Here is a 27,180-nt window from a genome sequence, read left to right as displayed (position 1 = left end):
ATATCGTGGCGAAGTACGGTCAGAAGTGTACCAAAGACACCCATAAACGTGTATGAGTTCACAAGCACAAATAGAACCTAAAACCAATTGCGATGTAGATAATGGAATTGTTTATCGTCAAGCCCGTAGCTTTTGAGTCTGGTGTGTTTCACACAGGATTCTAAGTTTGTTAGGACGTCCCACTGTCTAGTCCCCACGCTGCCACTAAACCTCTCTGCGTTTATACCTCCTACATCTGCCACGGTGCTTTGTCCAGCACCAGTGAAATAATGATAGTTTATTATCGATTTTACCTACATAGGCTTCTTCCAGTGTAACATTCAGCCCATCAGCCACCCTCCTCGCCCACATGCATGCTGTCTCTCCCTGTCATTTTTCTTTAAGGGTCTGTCACAGTGGGAACACAGTCGTGAATGTGCGTCAGACCATTGAAGCGTATTTGATCTGAGATACAGTCAGAAACAGGGCTGTCCTCCCAGATATATGGAAAACTGGCTGTCTTGTGTTTTCAGAATGTCACCTACTGCCATTTGAAAATCTGTATGTTTAGTATTTTTATGTTTTTATATACATATATATATAAACATATAAACATATATATATATAAATATATATATATATATAAACACATATGTATATTTAATGTTTATTTTTGAGAGAGAGACAGAGTATGGGTGGGGGAGGGGCAGAGAGAGAGGGAGACACACAGAATCGGAAACAGGCTCTAGGCTCTGAGCTGTCAGCCCAGAGCCTGACACGGGGCTCAAACTCACAAACTGTGAGATCATGACCTGAGCCAAAGGTGGTTGCTTAACAAACTGAGCCACCCAGGCGCCCCTCCAGTTTTTCAAGTTATGACCTAAAGCTTAGCCTTAGCATTAACCAAAACCTAGTTTTAAAGTTTAAACAGTTTCTATTTACTTTTCTTTTCAGTGTAAGAATTATAATGAAATTAAAAAACAAAACAAAACAAAACACTTCATCCCCCTGGCTTACCTTTCAAAGTAAATACAGATGGCAAAAATGTAGTCCAAGGCAAGCTGTCAGCTAAGAAGTCAGGATTCGTCATTTATACTTTTTTCAGAAACCAACCTTTGAGAGGAGATGTTTGTGGCCTTCGTGGTGGAGATGGTTTCCCGGGTGTCTACTTATCCCCAGATCGTACTTATCCCGTTTTCTATGAATTATGTGCAGCTCTTCACACGTCACTCTCATCTCCATAAAGTGGTGAAAAATGAAAACACTAGATCTGTAGGCAACAGTGTTGACATCAAAGATTGAAAAGCACTTTGGATTCTGTTTTGGATTTCCTACTTCGAACCAGATTCTGGATATAGAGGTTAAATTGCATGGTGCTGTTATAATCGTCTCAGACACCTGCCAAGTAAAGCCTTATAATCTTTATATTGATCACTACTTAATAAGTTTTAATAAACGGACAAGTGATATAAGAAGCCTACAAAGAAATCTCTTGTGTTTAATAGAAGGATGTATTATGAAAATTGTTTCTGAGAACCGGAGACAGAATTCAGAATTCCATTATTCAATTCAGAAGCAACTGAAGTCTTCAGAGATTGCCCCAGCCAAATAACAGGGTGGAGTCAAATCCGTAACAAACCTAGCAAAGTATTTTAGGAGTTTCACTGTCCAGACCACCCAGGTCCCCGCTATTAGTGACTGTGGCATGTTCTCCTGGTGCCTTTTTCTTTATTTTCCCACGACCTGGAAGAAGCGAACGGTCTAGTTTCTAGTTTTGAACAGCTGGAGAAATCTGTCATATTTTCCATCATCAGAGAGGTTTTACATGAAAACATGGTGATTGCTTTGGGGTTTATGTACAGAATCAAGAACGTGGGGCAGATGTTGATTCCAGCACATGACAAACTAGGGCCGGTTAATGAGGTGGCGTCTAATGAGACAGCGCACAGGCACATGACCACGCTGGTCTGGACGGAACAGGATTGAGAGGCTGAGTGCTTTGCGGGGTCCTACAGTTTGAAGCACGTCAAGGGAAAGTGAATCGCTCTTAGAGACTGAAGGTGGAATACATTGGATCCAACAATTAGCAAATCATGTTTCAAAAACTGGCATTACAGTATTTCATTGCTCAGGTTATCTATGCACTCAGTATTCAGATGAGGGCAATATTTGTGTCTGACTGCAGCTGTTTAGGACTGATTCAATAGGACAGGACAGAAAGAATGCACGAGCAGATTTAGGGCAATGTTGGATAAAACGGACTGTTACTACTCAAAACAGTTTGAAAGAGAATACACGTTGGAAAGCGGAAATCATAGGATGTGCTATTTGTAAATGTTTTTTAACATTCATTTTTGAGAGACAGAGACAGAGCATGAGTGGGGGAGGGGCAGAGAGAGAGGGAGACACAGAATCCGAAGCAGGCTCCAGGCTCCTAGCTGTCAGCACAGAGCCCGACGCGGGGCTCGAACCCACCTGAGCCCAAGTCGGAAGCTTAACCAACTGAGCCACCCAGACACCCCGGATGTGCAATGTTTTTTGTCTCTCTATGTTGCTCAAATATTTTTCCAGATAACTTCTCCAAGAATAGAGATTATGTGTAGAGAAGAGGCTCCATACATAGCCTCTACAGAATTTTTGGAAGCTAAAACTTATAGCAGTTATTCTCCAAAAAATAAAAAATAAAAAAAGAGACAGTGGAGGGGATCCCTTTGGGATTCATGTTATCAAGAAACACTCATGCATTTTTATAAATATGCTTTACTGGACAGGTAATCAGGAGCCCTAATCCTTGCTTAGTTCTAGAGTGACCATCCTTGTGACCTCAGGCGTGCCACTGATCATTATATTAATGTCTTCCCTTGCCCTCTGACACACCCAAAGGTCCCCAGGGAACACACTTTGTGCCCCCTCTTGAACCCCTCCCTGCTGGGCCAGCGTCTAGGGCATCTCGTTCCTTCTAGCTGATGGAATTTAGTTCTGCATCACGTTTTAATACCTGGACCTCAAGTCCACATCTTGGCTCCCGGTGTGTTGGTTAGTGACAGCTTAAGACCAGATGAAGAGCTCCACCGTGAGATACTGATTTCTCTCCCGGGTGTTACCCTCTCCTGGGCTCCACGTGGCAAACATAGAAGGTCAGGTCTTTGCAGCAGATCTGGCTGGTCTTCATCAACCTCGTGGGTCATTTCACTCGTGAGGAGAACATTAAAGGAATTTGATCCCCTCCACCCTGCTGACAGCTCACAGTTGCCACTCACGCGGGCCTGGGCCCACGGGACCCCGAGACGGGGATCCCATGCAAAAGTGGGAAGGACCTGGATGGAAGAGCTGTTTGTGGACACCCGCGAATTCTTCCGGCGGGCAGCCCGCTTTCCACGTGGCCAAGAACACCCTCGTGCGACCTCGGCACGGACCATCTCAGAGCCCCCTGCGGCACAGACTGCTAAATCAAGTTATTCCTACCCCCAGCAGAGATGCGCAGCCGAATCTCCTACTGGAGCCTCCGAAATAAATCGGAAGGAATGGAAATGGATGTGTCTGACTGCAGCTGCCCAGGAATGATGTGATAGGACAAGACCAAAGAAATGCACGAGAAGATTTAGGGTCTTGTAGACGTAACTCTTAGAACATAAGGAACAATTCAGTTTTCCCCATTGGCGCTCAGGCAACGATGATCATCGTGAAACATTTTTACTTCTTCATAAAGTGAAGCACCTTTGAAGGGTGATGAAGTGGGTGAAAGAAAGGGAAGGTGCCTGGGACTCAGCACTCCGGTGCTCCTTCTAGATGATTCTGTGCAGCCCAAGTCCCACAGTGGCTGCTGGTAATGAGGGCACGCCTGTCTCTCCTCCGCATGGGCAAGAGGGGCCATCGGGGAGAAACCAAGCCCAGGGTTTCAAAGCCGTTGGGCATGGAAGTCGAGTAATCTAAATCCTCGTCCTCTGACCACGGAGGAACTCAGACAACAGCCCATCCCTTGGCCTGCAGAGAGAAGGAGGCAGTTGGGATCTCAGCATCACTAATTACTACCTCTCTGCCAATGGCCTCCCTCTTCTCCGTGTTCTCATCTCCAGCTGGGTCCTCCTGTTGAGCTCTGGACCCTGCATGACAGTTGCTCTGTACATTTCCTGTTTCTCACCCACCACGCGATTGGCCTATACCGAAGAAAGCCGGGGCAAAACACGAAAGTACAGAAGAGAAAAGTAGGAGCTCAACCAGGGCGTGCGGAGTCCTGTGAAGCACTGGGGATCTGCTGGGTGTCCTGGCGGAGGCGTCCAGGACCTGGCTCACTCCGTCCACGACGGAAGACCCCGATGCCATGTTTCGGACTGGCTGCCGAGAGGAACGTGGACAGGAACGGGAACACAGAGTGCCTGCGGCATGCCGGCCAGGGAAGCACTTTGCTGCTTATGAAGGTGTATCGCTAGCAAACTGTCTCTGTCTCCTGGGCTGGACACACAACTCGAAACGCCGGGTTATAAAAATCATTAGTCTTTCTGGTACGTTAGACTTTCTCCAGGCGGGTAATCCCCGCTATGTCAGTGGGTCTGGTTATAATTTTAGCGTGCAGTGTTTGCCGTGCTCCATACACAGGGGTTTTTTTGGCTCAGGAGAACTTGAATCTTTCTTCTCTCAACTCAGGACTGTTCTAAAAAGCATAGACTACGATGTGACGGCCCTCAAAGGGGTCTTTGTAATTGTCCATTCTGCCCTCCACCTTGCTTACTACCAAGCGGAAATCAAATGCACAGATAAGGAAAGGCTCTGCCCCCAGGCACTGGGACCCGTGACGTGCACCGCCTGCCTGAGAATTAGTTCAACAGCCCCTTTCTGAGCCAGAAATATCTGGAGAGAGTGCAGCTTTCACGGCAGCTGTGTCATTCACTGGTGTGGTGGGTCAAAGCCTGAGATAATCAGGGGTTCTTTCTTTTCCTCTGCACCTGCGAAAGCACATTGCTAATTCCCTTACAGATGCCAACAGGCATTCAGGCTAATAGAGTGCCATTCGGATTAACCAGAGCATGTCCTGAGTGCCACAGCGGACTGTTTCGCTGCGGGGCTGTTTCTAAAGGGGGAAGAGGCTGAAATCAGAGGCTGGCTTGATTTACATTTCTATTAAGCGTTGATGGAAGAATTGTCATTTTTGTTTGCATTCCACATATAGCAGAAATTACTTTAGGCACACATACTGAAGCATTAATTAATGCAGGCAGGGGGTGGGGGGGAGGGATTAGTGTGTCACCGACTGTCCTGAAACATTACATGCGAGTAAGAATATTTAAACTAAACTAATTTCGGCGGGTTCTGTTTTAACATTTTCCCGACCTAAAATCTTAACCAAGAAAACCATTTTTAGACTTTATATTGAAGAAGTCTGTTATTAGGAAATAAATACAGGGAATCGGTCTCATGTTGTAAAAACTGCCGTAGTAGCAGGTACATTGCTTGACAGTTTTTGAGGCATATTGGCCCCCAGCAGTAAGTAGAGTCTGTCAAGGGAAGAACATTTATGATAAACCTCAGCTGTGATGGTGTCATCTTCCAGCCTTTCTAAAATGATGAGTGGGGCCTCTTTGCAGATCTGTTTTGCGTATCAGTGTATCTAAATGATGTGTAACTTTTTCTTTTTCCCCTAGTGGTGAACTGCTCAGATCCAGGCTTTGTGGAAAACGCCATTCGTCACGGGCAACAGAACTTCCCTGAGAGTTTTGAATACGGAATGAGTGTCATGTATCATTGCAAGAAGGGATTCTACTTGTTGGGATCTTCTGCCTTAACCTGTACGGCGAATGGCTTATGGGATCGGTCTTTACCCAAGTGTTTGAGTAAGTGAGGGGTATCTTGGATTCTTGTGCCACAGAGCCCCGTAAGACCATGAGCAGAACAAAAGAGACAAGAAAAAAAATTAAGTCTTTACAGATTGTGTAAGTTATTATGATATCTTTATTGATTGGCCAGAAATCGCAAAATGCAACTCAGACAAGTTCAAGGGTCACGAAAGGAGAGGGGACGCAAGCAAATTCTGACCCCAGCTTCGGAAGGAAGCAGAGCCAGTGTTTGGGGCAGCGGTTGGACTCATTCTGAGTCTGTGTTTGCTTATTACAGCAAGGACGATAGATTCTTGACCGTATCCTCCTCCTGACCCATATGAGTAAGAGGAAAGCATATTGCCCTAAAGAACGGAGGCAGTATTTCTAGGCAGACACAATTATAGGTCATCATTATGTGGCCCGTCTCACGACATTATCAGTATTTTTAGACCGTGTAGATGAACAAGAATACATTTTCCCCAAATAGCTTTCAGTCTTACCTTCTTTTAACTTGATAGACCATATTGTCCATTAGCTTAAAGACATCCTCTTTTTCAAACAGTCTGACGGTTTAGGAAAAGGGGTCTTTGTGGCCTTTTAAAAATCATTCGGAAACAAAACAGTCCTTAAAATCAAAATGTCATCTTCTTCGTATTCATTTTATGTGCATAGAGGATGTGGGAAATGACAGTTACACCTTAAATTGAATTTACTGAAAAAAAAAGTGATAATCTGTCTTACCTCTTGCATTATAGCGTTTTTAGTACATTTTTAGAATAAATTAGTCCTGGAGATTGTTTTTCCTGTAATTCAGTGTCCCTCACAACCCTCCCAATCTACATGGAAACTCGTCTCGAATTCTAATTGTAATGAGAGAATTAATTTCTATGGAGAAAGCGTGACTTCTTTCAAAATCAAATGCACGGCTTCACACGTTCAAAAATGCATCTATAAATTGATTACAATCTTCATCATATTTTGGCTGCTTTCTGGTTTTCTAGGCCTTCACACACGGGAATTTTTCAGAGAAATTAGTTTTTCTGTCTCTGCCTCCCCAAATGTTTCTTTTGCATCTTCCCCGGTTGATGTGAGACTTCCATTAGTTTTTGCAATGATGCCAGTGTGCTCCAGATCTCCAGGAACTAGGTTGTAAGTGACTCTCATCCTCCTGGGTGGCTGGTTCCCACCGCTTGCTGTCATTAACAGTCGGAATTACCATGAGCCTGGGGATACAGGTTCTCCGAGGGGCCATTTGCTTGTACTTGGGCTACAGCTGCTAAGCTTCATCTCTCTTGTTACTGCTATTGTTTCAACTGCTTTTTTTTTCTCTTCTAATTTCACCTGGAACTGGTCATTTGCCAACCGTTTACTAATTCAGCCCTAATTAGCTTCCTTTTAGGACTCCATCTAGATAGAATCTCGTTCACCAATGAATGGATGTCAGTGTAAGACCGTATCGATATAAGGGCGAATGTGACTCAGGGGATGCCTAATGTGTTTCCGCCTTTTAAATCTACCTCTCTGGTTGATATCACTTTTGGGTTGCCAGTGATCAAATGCAGTGACGCTCGGGTGTTACATCAGTGGGCTTTGAATAATTTGTCTGTAGCCTGAGTCCTGCCAGAGTTGCGTGCCGCACAAAATTTGTCCACTGTGAATCCGAAGCTGGGACTTTACAGAAAAGGAGAGCTAAATCTTCACTAGCCTACATTCATCTGGATTCCGGAATTTTCCTCTTTAAGGATAATTTATGAGTGGATTATAGGCCTGACTTGGCATCATTTTAAAGAAATGAACGGGAAGGCTGAAATTACTGTATAGAATATACTGAGGGAAAGTTAATCGCTAATTTCTTACTACTACTAATTCAACATGTTAGACCACCACCTATTCCAAGGAAAATTGTTAAAAGGGTCTTCCTGGATCCACAGACTGGAAGAGTAAACAGATACAACAGACTTTTCTCCCCAGAAGCCAGTATAAGATTGTCATAGTGATAGTCATATACTTGTAGAGTTACATGGAAATAGTTTTCAGGAATCTAGGTAACTTGTAACATTTTCTATAATATAATACTGATTTTTTTTTAATAAACTTAATGATAGGTGGAGAAAAAATGTAGGTAGAGTGACTTTCTCTTTGAAAGCCTACATGGAAATTTTTATCTTAAGCAAAACTACCTTAAGATAAAACAAAGCTAAAACAAGATTCACTGACAGACCCTTTCTTTGTGTTCAGTAATACATGGATATTTAGGAGGGGGACTGTCATCTGGAACATGGTATTTTCCATTTATGGGGCACTGCAGGCATTTGCCAGTATATTTAGGCTCTTTTCATTTTATAGGTGATGTTTGTATGGGTGTCTGTATGGGAGACTTACCAACATAAGCACTTCAACAGGACTGATGTAATCATTTATTTTAATTTTTTTTTCCTAAGCTATATCATGTGGACACCCAGGGGTTCCTGCCAATGCTATCCTAACTGGAGAACTATTTACATATGGTGCCGTAGTTCACTACGCGTGCAAAGGGAGCCGGAATCTTGTAGGCAACAGCACTAGAGTGTGTCAAGAGGATAGTCACTGGAGTGGGGCGCTACCCCACTGTACAGGTGAGGAACTGCTTACGATGTGGTGTCATGGTACAGACACGCCTGTGTGCCATCTGGTCATCTCCAATCTTCATCGATACCTTCAAATGCCAGTCACTTCCCATTTCCTCCTGTGGGAGTCCCGGGAGTTCTTTTTCACCTTGGCCAAGAGGCCTGCCTACCTGGACTCAGTTTGTCCCTGGTCATTCTTGATTCCTTCTCCGTACCTCCTTTCAGTTCTTCCACATCTTTCCTGTCTCGGTAATTGATAATTCCATCGACCCCCTTTGAAAACAACGTCATCTTAATTCTTTCATGAGTAATTCTTAAGTAAATAAATAAAAGTCAGTGAGTCAGCAGCTCTGGACATAAATGAGAAGAACCAAACCTCTCATTTGATTGGTTCTTACACAATACAACTTAGTCCCATTTCCCTTTCATTATCTGTACTGATGCATCCAGTGGACAATCCCTGCGTTCATCATTCCCAGGATTTTACTTCTTCCAGAGAATATAAACTGTTGTCGTACTGCATTTTTTTAAATTTTTTTTTAACGTTTATTTATTTTTGAGACAGAGAGAGACAGAGCATGAACAGGGGAGGGGCAGAGAGAGAGCGAGACACAGAATCTGAAACAGGCTCCAGCCTCTGAGCGGTCAGCACAGAGCCTGACGCGGGGCTCGAACTCACGGACCGTGAGATCATGACCTGAGCTGAAGTCGGACGCTTACCTGACCAAGCCACCCAGGCGCCCCCGTACTGCATTTTAATAAGCTAGTTTGTTTAGTCACATGGGAAAATTTCTTAATGTTCTCCACTTGTGCTACAATCGAGAAAGTCTTTCTTAGAAGATCTCCAGAATGCAGTGTGACTGTAATGTACTTGAGTGACTTTGCACTCTCCTTAAACTTAGCAGCTGTGGTAAACAAGTCTAACAGTATTCTGTATTACCATTTGTGTCTGCGTTCAATAGGAAATGATCCTGGATTTTGTGGGGATCCGGGGACCCCAGCACATGGATCCCGGCTTGGAGATGAACTCAAGGCCAAGAGCCTTCTCCGTTTCTCCTGTGAGATGGGTTATCAGCTGAGGGGCTCTCCTGAGCGGACATGTTTGCTCAATGGCTCATGGTCAGGACTGCAGCCCGTCTGTGAAGGTGAGTACGGTCAAGCCTGAAAGTCATCCTGTGCACTTGGAACCATGTAATTCATTCTAAAACGGCCAGTGATTTCCACAGACATCCTAGAGAGGGAACCTTTGTGTCACTACACTACTTTCCTCCAACTTGTGTAAGGGGATCATCCAAACTCATGGCTGGGTGTATGGAGGTGTTCTGAGTGCTCAACAGGTCATCTAACCCAGATGCTTGCCTTTTGAATGTTTATAACCTAGAAGAGGTTTCTGATCTTCTGATAATAATCTCTGTGGGATTTGGTGGCATTGTGTGGTTGCTGGTAATGAACAGCTCCGGAAAAGGAACAGTGAGTAGAAGGGTGTAGACCCTGACCGTAACTTCTGCGGGCCAAGATAGTCTTCACTTCACATCTTATTTCCAATCTCTTGGTGGCCCCTGTCCAAAGCAGGTATTATGAAAGAACCTGGCTGATTTTGTGCATAATATTTTGGGGAGAATTTTCTCTGTGTTAGTATTTGAGAGGCGTAAGTGGACACGGCCGGATGCCTCGGTAATTCCAGTAGAAACACCAAGCATACCTCACCATGCCAAGTATTGGCGATTCCTGCCTTCAGCCAAGGTGGGATGTGGTGTCACAAGTTTGTTTAGAGCCCAGAAAGTAACTGACTTAGAATTCAGACAGATAAGACTTTAAATGTTCCAAATGTAGGGGTTTTTTTCATACAAACTTCTCAGCTACTTAATGTTTGAGTCTAAAATGAGGACACAAATTAAATATCCATCTTTACATGAATGAAACACTTGCTATATAATTTGACCGACTTGAATAAACTGAAACAATATCAGTACCAGAAATAGAAACCAAGTTTTCTTCATCTTCGTTTTCTCTGAAACCAAGTTTTCTTCATCTTTCGTTTCTCATCTTCGTTTTCCCTGGTATCTGCTCATGTCTCATTTAATATATAGAATAATATATTTGTTATATGTATTATATAGAATAATAGAAAATAATATATATGTATTGATATAATCAGACTATTACTTATAATCTCATAAAATCATATAGGAAATGCAATCCTATATATGTACGTGTATATGTGAATATATATACCTTATATATGTGTATGCATATGTATATGTGTGCATATAATCTCATCAGAGTAATAGATTATCCTAGAGGCATCTATATCTAGGTAAAGAGATATGTGTATATAATAACCCAAGGTATTTTTTTATTGCAAATCACCTTCTCACAATCAAGTTAGCATAATATTAAGTTAGTGTAAATATCGAGTTACTGTAAATATTAAGATTAGGCCCTAAAGAAGTTGACTTAACTCAAATATGATTGAATAGTAATGGTGGGATGCCACCTGCCACTGTGAGCTACAGGATGACACTTTCCTGTATTGACTAAAGTATGTGACTCTAAATTAGTAGACACAGTGTTACTCAGACACAATGTTCTCAGTTTCCCCCTCTCTTGGAGAATTTGAATATTACAATCTGCATGACAGCACGTCTTTCTCACCCAAACCAGAGTATTTTCTACTCTATAATATGGTACCTCAAAGTTGTACATGACTTCCGTAACCTACATTTATGCTTCGTCTAAACCTTTTCCCTCTATACTACGCCTGGGAATTGTCTGTCCAGAATATATTTGAAGATTATTAAAATTAAACAAGAGATCCACTTTACTCGATGACATGTTGAATGCCAGTAGGCTAGCCTTCTTTCTGGGGACAACTATAAAACAACAAAATATATGAGACATTTATCTTATTAAACAACAGACAGTGCATGACTGTGTTCCATAGGAGAAAAGGAATCCGTGAGGTGAGCCCATAATCTCCTGGTATATTTTTCTTACTGCACAGTCGGAAAGAGGAACTCAGGTGGTATGGTGGCTTGGTGAGGTGATGCAACAGAAATTGTTCTAGGCTACTGAAACAGAACTTACAGAACATGGAATCTGAGAATGGCTGGCTGAAAATGGGAGAGCCCCATAAGTCTGGTGGACGTTCACTGGGTGACTTGGGTCAGGGTCAGGCAGATGAGAACAGGTGAGACCCATTGATACAACAACCTTCTGCTGCAGAGTTGAGAGTGGACCCATGATACTAGAAGTCATACCCTACTGAGAAACACTGGACATCTGGCCAGTCAGAGCTCTTACTTTGCAGTTGGGACATTTCACAGATGCCCAGAAAGCCCCATGCATTATGAATATGTACCATTCCCTCAAATAAGTGTAACGTGCTAGAACTAAGAGCAAAAACATGGTAGGACTAAGACTGAATAGATCCCCTCTAAAAAAGAATGAACTGATGGCAACACCCAAAGGGTGTACAATTAGTTTAAAAGCCCACCAGAACAAACTCCAGCACATTTGGAAGGAAGGTCATAATCCATGCATCATTTTGTGCACAATGTCCAGCATAAATAAAAAATAACTACATATGCATAACTCAGAACGACATGACCCCTAATCAAACAAGCGAAGAAAAAACAAATAGAAATAGAATCTGATCCTGAGATGACCCAAATGTTGAAAATAATGCATAAAGACTTAAAGCATCTATTTAAAATATCTTCATGCACTTGGGGCACCTGGGTGACTCAGTCGGTTAAGGGTCCAACACTTGATTTGGGCTCAGGTTATGATCTCACGGTTTGTGAGTTCAAGCCCCACATCTGGCTGTGTGCTGACAGTGCAGATCCTGCTTGAGATTCTCCCTCTCTTTCTCTCTCTGCCCTCCCCTGCACGCTCACATGCACACATGTACCCCCTCTTTTTCTTTCAAAAATAAATAAATAAACGTTAAGAAAGTATATCTGCAGGGACTTAAAGTATGTTAGCATCATAAACAGATGGAATCTTAATAAGAAATGAAAATAATAAAAAAACAATCTGATGGAGACTCTGGGATTGTCTGGATTGAAAACTATAGTATCTGATATAAAAACTTTGCTACATAAGCTTTGCAGATTAAAAATGGCAGAAGGGTCAGTTACCATGAAGATAGTTCACTGAAAAGGATCCAATCTGAAAACAAAGGAAAAAGAGAAAACAACAACAACAGCCTAATAATTTCCTATGGGATAATATCAAGCAGTTTAACATACTTGTAATTGAAGTTCTAGAAGGACAGAGAAAGAGTGGGGCAGAAAAATGGTTGACAAATTATTGGATAAAAGTTAACCAAATATGTTGGGAAAATACAGCTCCCAAAAGCAGAACAAACCTGACTTAGATGCCTTCATATTCTCTTAAAAATGGTCACTCACAGGGCACCTGGGTGGCTCACTCAGTTAAGTGTCTGACTTCAGCTCAGGTCATGATCTCAAGGTTCATGAGTTTGAGCCCCGTGTGGGTCTGTGTGCTGACAGCTCGGAGCCTGGAGCCCGCTTCAGATTCTGTGTCTCCCTCTCTCTCTGCCCCTCCCCTGCTTGTGTTCTATCTCTCTCTCTCTCGGAAATAAATAAACATTACAAGAAAAAAAAAAAAAAAAGGAATGCTCATTCACTTGGGACTGTATATTCTATATCAGGTTTACCATAAGTACTTTAGTTTTGCACATTAAAAGGTGAAAAAATTTAAAACAGTTAAGAGTGAGTGATATTTTTCCATAGGAATCTCACTTTGGTGCTGTGATATAACACCATGGGTTCTATTCAAGCAAATCATAAATGAATTTATTGATTTGATTAGGAGAGCTTAATTGGATTTTACTTCAAAATGTACCTAAGTCAGACCATGCAAAGTATTTTTAGAATAGCATTTGGTTTATCTAAAGTTAGAAAAGTCAAGTGTTTCTTATAAAATCCTTAGAAACTTGGCTATTAAAATCTGTGTACAGAAAGAAGTTGAAATGTTTCAATGTGGCAAAAGTGCCCAAATATGCTGTGCCCTACAAAACTGACTACCTCAGAACCGTGGTGTTCAGAAACCATGGGAAGTTGAGTGAGTAAGAGTAAAATTCACACTCACAATAATAACAAATGATGAGTAGGAACGTATGGCTAATCCTACACCCCCACAAACACACATGTTTAAATCTTTTTGGGCAATCTGTGGCTATTTTTTCTCACTTGTTATCATAGAGCCAAACCTTTGGGGAACATATTATTCTCTACAGAAAAGGGCGTTACCAGTGACTTTGGCATTTCCGCCAGTGTTGGCTATGACTGTATTCAATCCGGTGAGACCATCTATCACCTGATGAACTACCTTCTCTGAATCTATTAAAGGCATTAGAGCCTGATGGGGCATTTTGATAAATGGTAAAAAAAAGAGAAGAGTTTATGAAACACAAAATAAAAATATTTTTGAAAACTCTTAAGTGTCAAAGAACTTACATTTGTAATGTATTTCCATCATTTCAGATCATGTTTTCTTTGCTAGCCATCCAGGCTTGTAATCATAGACTCATCGACTAAACTTTTCAAATGGATGTATCATAAGAAGTTGCTTAGATATAACGGCCTCATTGCTTTTAGTTGCCTTAGGCAACTCTGAATCCTCTTACCCAGGAGCTGATGATAAAGCCTACCTTTCTTCCAGGTAATGGACAAGCTAGCACAATGTTTATAATGAAGGTAACAACAGCATCAGCCACCCCGTCTACCTCTACTGCTACTAAGATGTCAAGATTGCCTTCTAGGCATTTTGCATGCATTCTGTTTAATCTTATGAAAAGTGAGAGTAACTACCCTTATTATACCCATTCTGCAGTGAGGACGCTGCATGTCAATAACTTGATTTGATGGCTCATGTGTACTTAAGTTGTATGAGCAAAGATTCAAATCCACACTATTTAACTCGATTTAGCAGCCATGTCCCTAATGCAGAGTGCTGCCTGAACAGTCCCAGCATCTGTAGACAATACACGGTTTCTGGAGTGAGTGTAAGGCTCTTTTAGTACAAATCGAGTAAAAGAAAATGATCTTTTACCAAAAGGGTCACATTAACCACGTGTAACTGAAAAGAAAAGATGTATTTAAATTTTTTTAACTTATTACTTATAGAATATATTGTTTCCCTTCTGTGACTGTAAATGTCATCTCTTGTTTTTCCTCAGTGGAGGTCCTCCTATGTCATGGAGGCATTAATGCAAACACAGACATATTAAGGCTAACTTCCAATCTTCATTTTTCTTTTTCATTTTCATGGGCATAACCATCAGTGAAACTGTCCTTGTCAGGGAAAAAAAAAAGTTAACCGTGAATTTGATTTTGCAGGATACAATTATTTGAGGGACTTTCTAAAATTTTATTTTATTTTATTTATTATTTTATTGTAGAGACAGAGCATGAAGGGGGAGAGGGGCAGACAGAGAGAGAATCCCAAGTAGGCTCTGTGTTGTCAGCCCAGAGCCTGACATGGGGCTCGAACTCACGGACTGCAAGATCATAACCTGAGCTGACATCGTGAGTCAGACTCTTAAATGACTAAACACCCAGGAACCCCTGTTTCAGGGACTTTCTGAACATTAGGATGTCATTATCATGATGGGTATTCTTACCCTGACAACATATCTGTCTGTAAATTAAGCTCGAATATGTTCACCTGTGTCTTGCATCCCATTTTAGCATTATCTTTCTCAGGTGACATTTGAAAATTGCTACACATTTTAATCGTAGTTATGGTTAGAATAAAATGTAAGAACGTGGTTGTCTGGTTGGTTTGCTAAATTACGAATTGGATCAATACAAGTCTCTTCTCTGTCGGGCTTTTCATTGGTACCTCAAACAACAAATGTCACATATTCAATGATGGATCAACATGTGTTGAATGAATGAGTAATTGTCTCGAAGAGTCCAGCCTCTGGGCTTTTGTCAACATGACATTTTGATTGATAGTATAGCCATCACAAGACTTTTGGGCTTCAGATGTTCAATGTTAAATATCATCTGCTTCACTATTGGCAAATAGATCTCATTTCAAATGACAGCCAGAAAAATGCTGAAAGATCCGTGCTAGGAAAGACTGTAAGTTCACACCAGATCCATTAGGGAAGAGGGTTGTGGTGGGCTCATGTCTGTCATGGGCACAGACCAAGAAGCACCAGCATGCATGCTTTGTAGTTGTCAGACACGATCAAGTCCAACCTCAGGGTCAGCATGTTTCTCAGCACGATATGATCGGCGATTCCCTTCACGTCCATTACAGTGTCTCTTCTATACTATGTAAGTTTTGTAGTCAGTTTGTTTTCTTCTGGTTTTTTTTGTTTTGTTTTGTTTTGTTTTGTTTTGTTTTTTTAGTATATACGTGTATCTTTGAGAGAGAGTGTAAGCAGGGGAAAGGCAGAGAGAGGAAGAGAGAATCCCGAGCAGGCTCTGTACTGTCAGCACAGAGTCAAGTGTGTGGCTCAGTCTCATGGACCGTGAGATCATGACCTGAGCTGAAATCAAACGTCCCATGCTTAACCGACTGAGCCACCCAGGTGCCCCTGTTTTCATCCACATTTTTAGAAAGAGTCTATCTTTGTTCTGAATGCTAGATTTGAAAGTGGCACAACTAAATAGCAAGGAGCATTTGTAAACATTCCAGCCATTCTCAGAAATGGTCTCAGGATACATTCTGCTGTGAGCGTCCAACGAAAGGTCATATTCTTTCTATGTCTACCTGCTGTGCATCATGTGGGAGTGCGAAGGAGAAAAAAAACACAATCTTTGTGATAAATAAACGTGAGTACAAAAGTCAAGAAAAGCCTATTAAGGGTTAAAACCATCACATGATACACACCCAGAAGCCCCTGAGCTTTCTGGGCTAAGAAATGTGCGAGGGGGGTACACCGGGCGTAGAACTGTCGCCCAGCCTTTCATTATTGCCATTGTTAGGAGGCATCTTAATGGCTGCACGGGCATTGGGATCATCTAGAGAGGAACAGAGTGCAGCCTGTCCAGGGCCACTTAAAACAGCCGCCGTTGGATGGGGTAACAATGAGGAGACCATTTTACAAGACAGTTTAAGTACTCACTCATACTCCTCAGGCATCACTTATTTTCCAAAATGAATTCTACAGATGTGAAATATGACCCGATTTGACCGGATTTCTAAAAAATCGGTTATTACGTGAAGGGCGTGACTTCTGAGTTGCTGGTATCAGATAGATCCTTTAAAAAAAATCCTTTTTAAAAAAAATGTTTTTTTATTATAAACATGTGAAATCCCAAAGAAGCAAGTCTTGGAATTTTCAGTGCTTTAATTCATCTTTTAATTTGTTTTGAAGTACTTTAGGAAGAATACTATGAAAAGACAATTTTCACATTTGTAATTCATCGATAAAATAACGGTACAAATCATAATGTAAGATATATGTTCAACATCTTCATAGCAATAGGTCCTATTTTCTTAAAAAGAAATGTGTCCTCTACGACACTGACAACCTCTGGTCTCTTGTATTGATCATTTTGGTAGGAGCTCACTGTGTTTATGTGTTACTGTCGCTCACAGCCGTGTCCTGTGGGAATCCTGGCACGCCCACCAACGGCATGATTGTCAGCAGTGACGGCGTCCTGTTCTCCAGCTCGGTCATCTACGCCTGTTGGGAAGGCTACAAGACCTCGGGGTTAATGATCCGGCACTGCACAGCCAACGGGACCTGGACCGGCACAGCCCCCGACTGTACAAGTTAGTAACAGCTGTCATGTGGGCCGAAGGACGTCACCGACTTGACCGAGAAAAATGTTTATTTGTTAAATACTTTATTGATTTTTTTAACACATGGCAAAAACAAGGTCTACATATATATGATGGCTCTATTTATTAGACAGTTTTAGATCTTTCTTCACCTTCTTATTTATATGGTTGAAAATATTTTCTTCTTTTTAACGTCTACTTATTTTTGAGGGGGGGAGAGAGAGATTACATGCGTGTAAGCAGGGGGAGGGCAGAGATGGGGACAGAGAATCTAAAGCAGGCTCTGTGCTGTCAACAGTGAGACTGAAGTGGGGCTTGAACTAACAAACCGTGAGATCATGACCTGAGCCAAAGTCAGACATTTAACCAACCGAGCCACACAGGCGCCCCCAAAGCTATTTTCATTGGCCAGTGGGTTGGACGTTGGAAAATTGGGGCCAACAAAAGTCAAGGTTTGTCCTCTCTGTAGAACATCTCATTTGCAGAGAAGTAAGAAAAGTGTTTATTCTCTGATCGCAGCCTTTGTCTCTGTCCTTAACTTTGTGATGAGAGTACACATGGTACATAATTAAGGACTGGACAAAATGGCAGCCGGCATCCCCACAGCCAACCAGGATCGAATAGCAACAAGCGATTCCAAACACAGTGTCCCGACAACCAGTCAGCAAACAGCAAACAGAGGACAGTACTGCTGTAACAATTTACTACTGAATCAATTTGGTTTGTTTTCATTAAGTTTAATTTTTTATTTATTTTGAGAAAAAGAGAGTGAGCATGGGAGGGGCAGAGAGGAGAGAGAGAGAGGGAGAGACAGCATATCCCAAGCAGGTTCTGCGCTGTCGGCACAGAGCCCGAAGTGGGGCTCAAACCCACGAACCATGAGATCGTGACCTGAGCCGAGACCAAGAGTCAGACACTTAACTGACTGAGCCACCCAAGCGCCCCACTGCTTAATCATTTTGAATATCAGCATAAGGGGAGTAACATGAACAGAAACCATAATGAGTTCTTTTAATGTTTGTTTTTGTTTTTGTTTTTACCTTTCTAATGCTTTTTGTCTTCTGCTCGTTAGTTATAAGCTGTGGGGACCCAGGTACCCTGGCCAATGGCATCCAGTTTGGGACGGATTTCACCTTCAATAAGACTGTAAGCTATCAGTGTGACCCTGGCTATCTCCTGGAACCTGTCACATCATCCACCATCCGTTGTACCAAAGCCAGTACGTGGAATAACAGCAAACCCACCTGCAAAGGTCTGTGTCATCACCTTTCTGGTCCTGCTGACACAGAAGCGTTTGTTGAATTCCATTTCACTGCGTGTGCAAGCATTTAGGATGTCCTCTGTGTGCTAGGAATTCTCGTGACTCATTTGCAAATAAAATCACTGCCATTTTCTGAATACATTAATCTCAGCTTTACAGATGGGAAAACAGACTAGCTGAGTTAGTAAATGGCTCAGTGTACAAACCAAGATTGGGAGACCTCAGCTCTCAAATGATGGGGTACAACCTTTAAGTCTGTATTTTGAATCCCGGTGATGTCCTCTCTCTCGGTAAACATTGTTAGCCCCAGATTTATTAAGGCTTAAGACAGGTATGATGGGGGAGAATAATTATAGGACTTTAAACTCCACTTAGAGAGAGAAGCCAATCATCAAATAATGGCGGACCATGTTGGTACCATGATGTTCTGTGGGATTCGGACACTGAGTCTGAAGATGCCCTACAAATATAGAGGCGGTAGAAAAGGTCTATGACTTGGGGGTTGGACTTTGCAGGGAGAGAAGGTCAGGGAGACGCCAGTGGATGTGACTTGAACGATGTAGCTGAGGGCTGGGCTTTGACAGTGAGAAAACAGTGGTGCTGGAGACAGTTGCCCAAAGACAGCGATCTGCATGGTTAGGGCTCCTCTGCCGGCAGTGGAGAGAGCACGTGCCAGCTTCCTTATCAGCCGGGCCAGAGTGGGGCAGGAGGGGCACAGGGAGACAAGTGGGGCTTGAGCGTGGCTGGCCCCAAACAAAAAATGCAGTGCCTGGTTCTTTGTTGGACTAGGAACCCGGACAGTTCTGGGGGAGTTGTGAGTTGGACCCTGGCAACTGCTAGTGAGGAAGCGTTCATCTTCAGTGGGCTCTGAGAGGCAGATGGGTCTTGGGGCTTGCGTGGACAGAGCTCAGTGTGAGGCCTCCGTGAGAGCTGGGTGCTCAACCACCTGGCTCCCTCTCCCTTCCGACATGGGCCTGTTGGTGGGCCGCGTTTTCCCTCCTACCGGTGCGTAAGGATCGCAGAGGCTCCTGTCTTCCACCAGCCATCATTAATGCTGTGTCTGTTGCAGGCGCTGGATAAACGTTTACTGAAAGTCACAGACTAGTGTCAGGAGCCATCTAGTCACGTGACGTGCTCATGACAGCGACCAATAATTGCACTGGTCTCTGTGATGTCACATGCTTTTGTAGACTTTTGCTCCTCTTTTGAACAGCCAGTGCAGTTGGAAAGAACTCCGTGGGCAACCAGGCCCTTCCAGAAGAGACCACTCTCTCCCTCTGAACCTGTCTGGGGCTAGTCACCTCCTCACGTGATTCTGTGAAACCACGTCGCTCATTACTGTTCCCTCCTAGGGGACTTCTCACTTGATATCCCCTGTCTAGAGCACGTGTCCCCCCTACCCCCTCACATGTGGACTCTCAAGAAATATTGGTTGAGAAAACTGAATAGATGAGAGATAACAGAGAGGCTCATTTCCAACTGCTGACTGTGCATGTGTGACTGTGTCTTCTGACGTGAGAATGCCTGAGTGTGAGCACGCAGAAGAAAATGCAGGTGAGAGTATACACCTGGGTCCCTTCTCTTGCTGCCTTCTGTCATTGGCAAGCCTCCTCCAGGGTGAAAAATCCAGAAAGCTCTTGGATCTTCCAAGAAGATTTGTCAATCGCAGTCCCCAGCCCCCTGCACTTCAGGGTAATGGCTAGGCTCTAAGGGGGCTACCTGGGGCCACGCCAACCACTCATCATCTGTGAGAACTGCGTCCCTGCTCGGGAGCCCCACCATCAGCTCATGGCTGATATAATACACTGGGCGGTGGTGTTCCACAGAATCTTCTCAACCATGCAAGTGCTTGGTTTTTAATTATTTGGCAAATGGATCCACAGCCTATGTCTTTCACATATTATATCTTTATGTGTTAAAAAAACACAGAGCTTGCCAACTATATATATAAATCCAGAAGTCTGTACTCATGTCATATAAGCGAGCGCAGATTTGATTTGTTGTTGAGAACCATCATGAAAAGACATACATTGAATACGAGTATTTCTTCCCTTCTTGGCCTTGTACGTATTGAGAATGTCATGTTCAATCCTGCTTTCTTCCACCGTGTGATATGTTGTGACTTTGCCGTGCTCTTATGTACTTGATCTAAATTAATGAAGAAATATTGGAGAAAAGTTTTATTATCTCAATGTGCTGTCTTCCTCAATAATTCTCGTATTAAAAGAAAACAACCCTACGTAGATGTCCTTTGTGATCCGGGTAGAATTAAAACGTGCATCCTGTGAGTGTTAGGGTCGTGGCGGATGCTCCGGATGTTCAGTCTCGTCTGTTCTTTGCAACAGCTGTCACGTGTGGCCAGCCTCCTCAAGTACAGCACGGGAAGGTGGAGGGAGCAGATTTCCACTGGGGGTCCAGCATCAGTTACAGCTGCGTGGACGGCTTCCAGCCCTCTCACTCCGCCATCCTCTCCTGCGAAGGCCGTGGGGTGTGGAAAGGGGAGGTGCCCCAGTGCCTACGTAAGTCCCCCAGTAATGCTTGTTCCTGGGTCACGTGGCACTGGACATGAGGAGCACCCTCAGCTCCCGGTGTGAGGAGAACAGCGACGTGTCCTCTATAGCCATGCTACCATATGCAAACGTTCACGCTTGAGACCTCCCCGCTCAAATGCGCATTCTGCCCCTCGGTCATTTCCCAGTTTAATAGTTGTCCCCAAAGATTTTGCAGACACTAGTTACACGACCCGAGTGGGCTGACCCGATGCGGCGGCTCCTATTGTTGGCTGACTGCCTTGTTGTCTCCAACAGCTGTGTTCTGCGGAGACCCCGGCACCCCCGCGGAGGGGCGGCTCAGTGGCAAAAGCTTCACCTATAAATCTGAAGTCTTCTTCCAGTGCAAACCTCCCTTCATACTGGTGGGGTCCTCGAGAAGAACCTGCCAGGCCGACGGCACGTGGAGCGGCACCCAGCCCACCTGCATCGGTAGGAACGTTGGCAAGACCACCCCGAGGGTGTTCGGGGGTGGGGACCCGCACGCTAAAATGGGATCGTTTGTGGCTTCACAGATCCTCTGCCCACAGATGGTTCGTTGGGCAAGCCCTCATCGGCTACTCCGATTAAATCCTACAGATCAACTTTGGACTTGAATTTAGGTCTCGTTTCCCTGTCTGCCCCTCAAGCGGCAGGAGCATTCTTTCAGGGAAAGACAGCTTTGTTGAAGACACTGTCATTGCCCTTCTCCAAAGCCACCATCGCCGGGAAGACGGCCTGGCTGTTGTTTGGGCATCGTCCCCTTGGTGCCAGTCTGTCTTCACTGGCCAGTCCCTACTGACCCACCCACACCAGCAGTGGTGGAAGGAGTCGGGCACGACGTTCTGGTGACCTTGGAATATGGCAACGAGACTTACAAGTCAGAAGACGCTTTCCATATGATTTAAGCCCTGCCTTTTTATGTTGCATTTCTGTCTCCTAGAAAGGATTCAGATACAAGCTGTGTTTGTCAAAAGTCAAATTCTTAGTGGCAGAGAAACATTACCCTTTATTTCTGTTAAGAGCAATTTTCTTCATACCTCATGGCTGCAGATTCATGTTGATTGGTGGGTTAATTTTTTCACCAGCTGTACCGAGCCAAGGAGTAGATGTTCTGCATCTTTGTAGTAAACAATTAATGATCTATAGTCATGGTTTCTAAGAAATTGACTGATTACTACTTAAACACAAAGAGCTTCAGGAATAATTTCCTTGAAGCACTGCCTTTTTTTTTATTAATAGACATGTTTACTGCTATTTCGTTTAAACCGTTGCTACACGGTTCCTCTCTCTATACTAAGAAATGGTTTTCTTCCTTCCAATAGGTTAGTTTCTCTCGAAAACAATTTTTTTTGTAAGTTAGGTGATTTTTTTCATACGAGCATCTAGAGAGCAGCAAATAATAAAGCTACATGCTCCTCATTGCTCAAGTCCTACACTTTTGGGGAGAGAAATGTCACTTTTGGTCTACCATATGCCTCAACTTTGAAGCACTAAATATATTTCTCATTTTGAAGTCTCGAGGAAAATTAACTCAAGAAATTTGCAATCACGTAATGGATGACTGAAAGAGATGACCACTAGTGAACTCCTTAAGAACCGAGGGATCATAATAATTATTGAAGACAGCATATTAGTGGACCAACCAGTATACTATGTCTGACCAGAAAATGGAAAAGAGTGTTCATTCTGATACAGAAAATAATACACAGAGCAATTTAGAATCTGATAAAGGACTAAAGAGGAATACCTAAAGAAGTCTGAAAAGAAGATGAAAATAGCAATTTACTTTGATTTTTAACTTTAATGCAAAACATCTTACATATCTGCCAAAATATAATTTTCTCAATTTTTTATACTTTGTCTATTTTTAGAGAGAGAGAGAGAGGGGGAGGGAGGGAGAGGGAGGGAGTGAGCAGGGGTGGGGGAGAGAGAAGGAGAGAGGATCCCAAGCAGACTCCGGGCTCAGAGCAGAGCCCTATGCAGTGCTCAATCTTGAGACCGTGAGATCATGACCTGACCTGAAATCCAGAGTCGGGCACTTAACCAACGGAGCCACCCAGACCCTCCCAGTTTTCTTAAATTTTTATGACCTTCGAGTAAAAATGTTAGAGTCCCTAGAGTAACCGTATCTGGTGCTCTTTGTTTTGTTTTGTTTTGTTTTTATGTGCATTTCAGATCCAGCTCATAACAGCTGCCCAGACCCCGGCACTCCACACTTTGGAATACAGAATAGCTCCAGAGGATATGAGGTATTCCATTTTTATTTCACCCTGTTTCTCTGTAATATAAAATGCAAGTGACACTCGAACATGTGCGCATGGCTTCACGTACCCTGATTCATCGTATATTTGCGGAGATACATTGATTCGGAGAGGATGCCCACGTGATATTTTAACTGTCAAAATTGGGATAGCTGGATGCATCTTAATTCACACAGTAGCAATTGTCATATTGATTTCTACTTGAAAGTTTGCATGACGTGATGTTTTTTTGTTCGCTGAACTGTCGTGGCAGTTCTCCAGAGTGACTGGTGGTCACTGAATAGCTACACGTGACAATACCCTGTTCAGTGACCCGATGCATCATGGGCAAATAATACTAGATTTTAGAGACAAAGACAGAAGAAAACGCATTCAGCCTCCTCAGCTAGTAGGCTTACTTTGTGATATTTCTTTTCCATGCCACCTCTGTGTATGAACTATTTGCATACTTGATATCACGTTTGACGTTCGTTTGACTTTTTAAATAAAAAGTACATTAACACGTTAGGTAGTATTAGAGGAATAACCAAAACTGGGAGGTAATGAACCTTGAAATAAAATGTTTCCACCATCTTAAGTGATCAAGTGACTTCACAGCTCAATGATGAGATGGCTTTGAAAGCCACAGTTAAACATGTGTAGTGCATTCAAGTTAGAGAGCCCACTAATTTAGGATAAAAAGCCTTTTGTCTTCAGCCACTTCACTGAGGCTTTCCTGAAACCTAACATATTCTTTCTTGGTTGGCTCTAACACACCTTGGCTACTTCCTGATGGCATTCCTACACCCCCCAGAGGAACTTGTCGTAGGTACCTATGAGGCACAATCTGGCGTATTTTATGTTAGGTGTCAAATATGGCCCAATCCTCAGGGAAATGCTTACTGGCATGTAGAAATGTCATGCCACATATACGGCAAGGCCTGCAAAGACTATACTGAGTAATGCTCTCACTGACTCCCCACGGGTTCCTTATCTGCCCTCAAAGAGCCCACGTGAAGTCCACATTCAGTGGCTACACTCGGCATCCTATCCCTGGGATCTATCTTAAGAAACTAATAGGAATGGATACATTTCTCACTCCTCTGATGACAAAATCAAGTTACACTAACAAGAATGATAGGTTGGATCCAAAAGCAAGATTTGCTAATACTTTAAAGACACAGACGCCATCCTTTAAGGAGATGGCTAACCCTGTCAGAGGAATCGTCCCAAAATGTTTCTTGTTTCTTCTTTTGTTTTCATCAGGACACATTAAGTTGTGAATATAACAGAGTTTTGTTTTCTTCAGCACTGCGTTCTGCAACATGCTCACGCAGAGTGAGCCGCTTCGGTTTTAGAACATCCCTTGTCTTGCTGTGTTCATTACGCAATTTAAATGCTGCCCTCCAGTCTCCAGCGGGCCACGTCCCGTCAATTCATAAACACCAGGTTAATTTACAGTGGTCAATCTGGACTGGCCAGGCATCTTCTGCTAAAAGATACTCTATTGAGAAGGACACTGTCTTTTCCTCCGACCAGTACCTGATAGAGGCTCTCTCTTTGCTTCTTGCTAGTAAATAATGTTGCGTATTTGCCAGGAGGTCCGATTTTGGTCCGTGACATCCTGACAAGGAAATTCGATGGAGGGTATTCCTGATAGGTGATGGATTACTCTTTACCCATCTCTGCATCTCAAATCCGTTATTCCTTTGCAGTTTAGGTAAATTTGATTTTTTTTTCTGTATAAATTCCAATCTCTACTTTCAGGTGCCACTGGTAAGGAACAGCTTATTTATTTTTTATTTTTTTCTGACACGCTTCATCACTATTCAGTGCAGCAAATATTGCCCCATGTTTTACTCATAGTTCTTCTCCCCAAAATCCCAATGAGGGAGATAGGGACTGACCCAGATGGGAAGACACATGTAGAGGAATTAAGGACCTGGTTTGAATCCTCTGAACAAGAATCAGGGTGCACTGTTCACCTGTGCACTTACATGGCTTCATAATTCATGCCTTAGGAACCCACTTGGTCCCATTCCGAACCACAGGGTGCGCAAAGCTGCCTTCCAGGTGTAGACCACCTTTCTGTGAGCGTACTTCTCTGCTGTTTTCTGTTCTCCCCAACCTGTATGTCCTGGATATAAGTGATTGGTGACCAGGAGAGATCATTGATTCCCTTCAACACATGACCATCAATGATCCTCAAAAAACATGTCTACAGACCACTGGGTACCTTCCCTTCAAGGCATTTCCAGTTAAGTTGGGGAAGTAGATAAACATACAGGTGCTTCTAGGACATTGCAGTAAGAAGCATGTGATGCATCCTTGGAAGGTCAGGAAAGAATGTGCAGAAGTGAAAGTTAGCAAGATATCAACAACTAAGGGGGGGGTAGGGGAGGTTGTGAAGGTCTATTGGGAAGATACTTCAGGCATGCGGGTGGCAATAAAGAGTCCAAGTATCTGCTGCTTCAGGAGGATAGACTGAGTTTCGAGAGATTCTACGACAGAGCAGGAGCTGGCCAATCCCCAGCAGTGTCAACAAAAGCAATTGGGTAAAGCCAACACCTTAAATAGGGATAGCAGGAAATAATGGAAAAGGGGGAAAAAATTATTACAATCTGAAGACACAGAGGGCCAAAAGGAAAGAGAAAAAGCGTTCTTTCGCCACCCAAGTAAACTCCCTCTTAAATGACCACAGTTCTCTGTACCTGCCTGTATCCTCACCTCGTGCATTGAGCAACTCAGCCATAACAGGCAGTTGAAACGTCCATGCTGGCTCAAACAATGGCCTGACATGGAAGAGAGATGTCACTCGTGTATCTTACCCTGGAATGAGCTTTCCGGCGTGATGACATTGTATCTCGCACATCCGCTCCGCCTCTGAAGCCCATGTTGGATTTCCTCTCTAGGTTGGAAGCACCGTGTTTTTCAGGTGCAGAAAAGGTTACCACATCCAAGGTTCTACGACTCGGACTTGCCTGGCAAATTTAACTTGGAGTGGAATACAGACAGAATGTATACGTAAGTGTGATTTCTTCCACCGCAGCCAGCCACAGCCTATGTGTTCTCGAACCTCTGGGAGGCGTTTGCCCTCAAGGGAAATAATGAGGAATTGCCTGATTTTTGTTTGTTTGATCATTTCTAATTCCCTAGACCAGAATTTCTCAGAGTTTGATTCCCTAGAACTAGCAGCATCAGCGTCACCTGGGAGTTGGGTAGTGATTAAAATTCTCAAGCTGTGGCCCCAGACTTTGGGAATCAGAAACTCAGGGGCTGGAACCCCAGTGGGAGCAAAAAGGAGGGACAGCACGCTATCATCACCCAGCTCTGCGGGTGATACTGGGGCACGCTAAGGTCTGAGAACATGCCCTAAACCAAACACAAGTGAATGACATCGGGAACACTCAGAGAAAGGAAACTTTCTTATCCATGCTATTATTCTTCTAGAATGTTTACATCAGATTATTAAGGAGAGGGTAAAATGGATCATGAAATATGTCATGATATTAATAGAAATATCTTAAATGTTATTTTTTTATTTTAGAGAAAGAGCGAGCAGGGGAGAGGGTGTGGGGGGGGGAGAGAGAGAGAGAGAGAGAGAGAGAGAGAGAGAGAGAGAGAGAGAATCTCAAGCAGGCTCCAAGCTCAGTGTGGAGCCTGAAATGGGTCTTGATCCCACAACCCTGGGATCATGACCTGAGCCCAAATCAAGAGTCGGACGCTCAACCGACTGAGCCACCCAGGCGCCCCTTAAACGTTATTTTTGAAGTCCATATGAATTTATCATTCAAGTTGTTATGTAGGATAAAATTTTATTTTGTGACTTAATCATGAGAAATAGAAAAGATATTGTGGGAACGATTCATAAGTCAGTATTTCACCCTCTATCAGCTTAATGAAATAAAAAATTTTAATCTTACTGTGTTAAATAAGAAAATCAAAAAAAGTAGAATGTCATGAAAAATTCTTTTAATG

The 27,180-nt window shown here is 43.1% G+C and overlaps 1 protein-coding gene across 2 annotated transcripts in view; it reads left to right on the top strand.

The window, feature by feature from the left end:
• The window catches only part of CSMD1 (CUB and Sushi multiple domains 1), a 2,022,422-nt gene that overhangs the window by 1,972,571 nt on the left and 22,671 nt on the right, over positions 1–27,180 (top strand). For both annotated transcript variants that reach the window (XM_043557450.1, XM_043557440.1), the window contains exons 55-63: positions 5,619–5,807; positions 8,234–8,407; positions 9,361–9,543; positions 16,985–17,161; positions 18,243–18,422; positions 20,777–20,950; positions 21,239–21,412; positions 23,138–23,211; positions 26,115–26,226. In XM_043557450.1, coding sequence (XP_043413385.1) covers positions 5,619–5,807; positions 8,234–8,407; positions 9,361–9,543; positions 16,985–17,161; positions 18,243–18,422; positions 20,777–20,950; positions 21,239–21,412; positions 23,138–23,211; positions 26,115–26,226 — 1,437 coding nt within the window. The remainder of the gene's footprint in view (positions 1–5,618; positions 5,808–8,233; positions 8,408–9,360; positions 9,544–16,984; positions 17,162–18,242; positions 18,423–20,776; positions 20,951–21,238; positions 21,413–23,137; positions 23,212–26,114; positions 26,227–27,180) is intronic.

The sequence above is a fragment of the Prionailurus bengalensis genome, chromosome B1 (assembly GCF_016509475.1).
Source record: "Prionailurus bengalensis isolate Pbe53 chromosome B1, Fcat_Pben_1.1_paternal_pri, whole genome shotgun sequence".
NCBI lineage: Eukaryota > Metazoa > Chordata > Mammalia > Carnivora > Felidae > Prionailurus > Prionailurus bengalensis.
The sequence above is the reverse complement of the archived record's forward strand: the minus strand, read 5'-3'. Positions and strand labels throughout refer to the sequence as shown.